This window comes from Myotis brandtii, unplaced genomic scaffold (assembly GCF_000412655.1).
Source record: "Myotis brandtii unplaced genomic scaffold, ASM41265v1 scaffold731, whole genome shotgun sequence".
NCBI lineage: Eukaryota > Metazoa > Chordata > Mammalia > Chiroptera > Vespertilionidae > Myotis > Myotis brandtii.
This window is the reverse complement of record NW_005370895.1, coordinates 87,328-91,686: the sequence shown is the minus strand read 5'-3', so window position 1 is coordinate 91,686 and position 4,359 is coordinate 87,328. Positions and strand designations below refer to the sequence as shown.

The 4,359-nt window shown below is 55.2% G+C and overlaps 1 protein-coding gene across 1 annotated transcript in view; it reads left to right on the top strand.

Annotated features, from left to right (window-relative positions):
* The window catches only part of SLC22A14 (solute carrier family 22, member 14), a 9,216-nt gene extending 5,346 nt beyond the window's left edge, over positions 1 to 3,870 (top strand). Inside the window, exons 8-10 of the mRNA XM_014530285.1 lie at positions 900 to 1,008; positions 1,607 to 1,813; positions 3,527 to 3,870. Of these exons, the coding sequence (XP_014385771.1) occupies positions 900 to 1,008; positions 1,607 to 1,813; positions 3,527 to 3,704 (494 nt within the window). The 3' untranslated portion in view covers positions 3,705 to 3,870. The remainder of the gene's footprint in view (positions 1 to 899; positions 1,009 to 1,606; positions 1,814 to 3,526) is intronic.
* The last annotated feature ends 489 nt before the right edge of the window (positions 3,871 to 4,359 follow it).

Here is a 4,359-nt window from a genome sequence, read left to right as displayed (position 1 = left end):
TCCCACCACCACCTCCAGGTCAGCTCACAGGGCTAGAGAGTGACAGGGCTGAGGATGTGGACATTAAGATGTCAGTTTTCGCCCAATCAGAATTGCTGCCCACAAGGACCCCCCTCAGCTGCTGGGGCCTGGACTAGGGCCACTGTGTCCAGGGTCTGCCTCAAGGGGGCTCCCTCTCTTTCTCTGAGGGTTGGAATTGTGAGCCTCTTGACTGGGTGGGACCTTCCTTCTCTGAGGTGTTGGTAGTGTGGACTGGCTAAAACAAAATGGTGAGACAAACTCATTTTTCAATTTCTATTGCTTGGTGTTTTTTTGTTTTTTTTTTTAAGTGAGTCTATAATGCGTCAAGCAGAAATGTTTAAAACTCTCCAACGAGTGAGAGAAACTAGGACTAGAATCCCCACTAGATATGTCTGCTCTCATCCCAGGGCCAAGAAAAGCTGGGCTCAGAGTGGGGAGTGGGGCCGGCAGGACGAGGATCCAGCAGAGGCTGACGAGGAGGGGTAGTGAGCCCTCAGCTCCAAGCGGCTTCACCTGCCTGAGGCATGGCGTTCCCTGGTTCCTTTCTCCCTCCGCAAATGCACCTACGGACGGGGGTGCCTCTGGGGGAGGATGTGGAAGGCAGGAGACCGCCTGGAGGCACAGGTGTGGGGGCTGAGTCCAGCAAAGTAGGTGGGGTGACCTCCCATCCTACTGGCAACTCTCCCACTGCTGGCTGGGCCTCAGCAGACTGACCCTCTCCTCTGACCACACGCCTGAGTGGGCTGGCCAGGTGGTGGGGATGGACTGTTGAGATGCCTTCTGAGAGGGGTTCAGGGAGAGCTGATGGGCAGGCCTCCCCTCCCTGGCCTGATGGGAAGATTGCCCCAAACTCAGGTGGTCACATTGTCTGGCTACAGAGTTGAAAACCACGCTGATGTTGTTGATCCTGGTGGGACAAATCAGCCTGAGCGCCTTGATCACCATGTTCTTCGCCTACGGTGCCGAGCTCCTGCCTACCATCCTCAGGTACGAGCCTGGTGGGAGCAGGCCATGGGGGTGCGAAGGCGGGACAGTGACAAGAGGAACAGCAGCGGCTAAGCTTGGGCATTCACCCGGTGACAGGCAGTGTGCTGAACAGCGTACATGGATTATTCCATCACGCCCTCACAAAAACCGCTCCCAAACACCGTCCTTAGCCTACGTAAGACAACAGAATCCAAGAGGGAAAGGCACCTGCTCAAGGTCAGACCGAGCGAGCGGCAGAGCTAGCACTGGCCCCAGGCAGTCTGTCCCCGTGTCTGCCTCGCACGGACCGGCTGGGCCGTGGCTGAGTCTCAGGCCCTTCACTGCGGGAGAGCTCGCTGATGGCCCAGTGTCGTCCTACCCACGCTCTCTCCGCACACCCCCTCAGGGTGGCGTGGGTCTTACTTCTCCCACTCCTGACCCCACGAGGTAGGCCCAGAGGAATGACTACCTGCTTTGATCAGCAGAGAACGACACTCTCCCAGGTCACGCTGGGTGTGGGGACAGGGTGGAGCCTGGAGGGTGTGGATTGGGGGGAGCTGATTCTTCCAGCCTTTGGGCCTCCGAGGCCCCTTAGACAAGCTCTGATCTTTCCTTCCAGGACGACGGGTCTGGGGCTGGTGACTCTGGCCTGGGCATCTGGATCCTTTGTGTCCCTGGCCTTCATCACCTGGAGTCCCCCCAGCATCACCAATTATATTGGCTGCATCTCGGCCATTCTGTCCTTGTCCCTCTTCTATATGCTTCCAGAGACGCAGAATCTGCCCCATTCCGACACTCTGGACCACTTTCCCTTGCACAGAAGAAGGTAGGTGTGTGAGGGCTTTGGTCAGCACAGGGCCTGGTTCTCAAGCTCTGAAAGTACGTCAAGTGCTGTCCATTCCTGCCCCTTTGCCCAAAGGGCCTGTGACGTAAGAGCCACCATGTCCATAGCTTCTTCCCGCTCTCCTGATGCTGCCACCCAACTCTACCCATCCCAGCGCCTGTTCTCCCGTCCAGCCTGGGCCCGGTCCTTTCCTCTCTTTACCTCCTGGAAGCCTGCCTGGCCTTGAGCGCTACCTTATAGATGCCCTGGGCTCCCTGCCCTCCCAGGGCGAAGGGCACTGGCTGAGATCAGCTCTCTCGGCCTCAGCAGCTCAGGTCCCTGTTTAAGAACTAGGCTCTACCCCATCCCCTTCGTGGGCACCCTGGTCTCCTAAGTGCCCGCTGGAGAAGACTTGTGATTGGCAGAACCATCATTTCTGGGATTTGGGCCAACAGAGTGCATCACTCTCTGCGAGCAATAGTGAGGGGTCCTCCGCTCATACCACAGGGGCCACTACCTCTCTCGTTCTCCTGTCTTCCTCCCCACCATTCTCCTCAGACTCTCATTGGCACCACCAGGGTTGGGCTGTCAGTGGTAAGAGCAAGCGATAGTTTATGGCAGTGGTCGGCAAACTCATGAGTCAACAGAGCCAAGTACCAACAGTACAACGATTGAAATTTCTTTTGAGAGCCAAATGTTTTAAACTTAAACTATATAGGTAGGTACATTGTTATTAACTTAATTAGGGTACTCCTAAGGCTTAGGAAGAGCCACACTCAAGGGGCCAAAGAGCCGCATGTGGCTCGCGAGCCGCAGTTTGCCGACCACGGGTTTATGGGGAGATAGACATGCAAAGAGTTATCACTAATGGTCTCTGACAGAGGGATGTCAGGACCTATAGGAGCCCCAAGAGAGAGGAACATTCATTTGGGGAGTTGAGGCAGGCTCACCAAGGAGGTGACATGTGAGTTGGGCTTTGAAGGATGAATAGGTGTTTGCCCCATTAGACAAGGGGAGTGCAGGGCAGCAGAGCGACAGCACAGTCGTTAAGAACCCAGGCTTTGGAGCCGGAGGGCCTGGATTGCTGTCTCTGCTACCACTTCCTAGATGTGCACAGGGAAGTTACCTAAGACCACTGAGATTCTTCCTGGACCTTGAGTTTCTTCATTTGCAAAATGCAGTGATAACATAGCAATAACAATAGCTAACAGGCATTGAACATGTATTACGTGTCAGGTCCTGTCCTATACATGCCTTTTCACACTTTGTCCTAACCACCACTACATGCACGGTAGGTCTGTCACTATCCCCCATTTTACAGATGAGGAAACTGAGGCACAGACAGGTTAAAAACATATGTAGCCCAGCCTTCCTCTCTCTCAGGGTTTTTGGGAGGCTGAGACCCACATAGAGCTTGGCACTGTGTCTAGCATGTGGCAAGTGCTCAGCAAATGGTGGTGGTGAAGATGGTGGGTAGGACCCCAAAGGCACAGGAGAGGGAAGGGTCCGGCTAGAGTCAGGAGATGGAAGTGGCCCGATGCTAGAGGCTAGAGGCCAGCGCAGGCTCACGACCCGCAGGTGTGGGAAAGCCCCATCTCTCAGGAAGGCAGAGCCGGTCATCCCACTGCTGTGGGGAGGGGGGGCCGCCCCCGAGCTGCTGCTTTTGTCAGCTCCAAAACGTACGACTCATGACTTGTTCTCCAATGGCTTGTTCAGGGGCTTGAGCAGAAATTTGAGCAAAGATGACTTGTTGGCTGAGGCTAAATTACATGGTGGAGTGAGTGAGGAAGTGGCAAAGAACACCCTTTTCAATGCCATGATGGAACCGGACCCAGCCTTGTTCAGCACACCTGTGAAAAGCAGAGAAGCGCGCACAAGCAGACAGGATGCCTGAGGGCCAGGCCCTCGGACGATCTCGATCTCGGATGGAGTTGAGTGGCTGAGTGTGGGGCCGTGAATTTCAGGCCACAAATTCTGGGCCAAGTTCAGCTCGGGGACAGGGTCAGCCCTGCTCCGAGGTTAGCCCTTGAGATCCAAAAACAGCTCCTCTGGGGGGAGCTAAGGCGTGATTGATTCTAATAAAGGTACCATGTTAGACTTGAGATGGCTCGGCCCAGTTGGTTTTGGAGAACCTGGAGACCCAGGCCCAGAGGATGGTGCTTTGGAAAGGCTCATCCAGAGTCCCTGTTCTCTTTAGTTACTCCTTAGGGACAGCAAGGAGCTCCCTGGATGGAGTGTGCGGTGGGCTGAGTCTGTGAGGGCCAGGAGTAGGCAAGGGCAAGACTGCACCTCCACATTGCCATGTCCTCTAGCCCAGGCATCTGCTAGTGTGGGTGCACTTGCCGCTCCAGTGCAGGCCGAGGACACATTTCAGTCCCACTGGGTGTACCTGTCAAGGTGGAGCTGGGAGGTGAAGGAATGAGAACTCCCATCTGTACTATTGCATTGGGCTTTTCCTCCTTCCCTTCATCCTTTCCTCCCTTCCTTCCTTTCCTTCCTTCCTTCCTTCCTTCCTTCCTTCCTTCCTTCCTTCCTTCCATCCTTCCTTC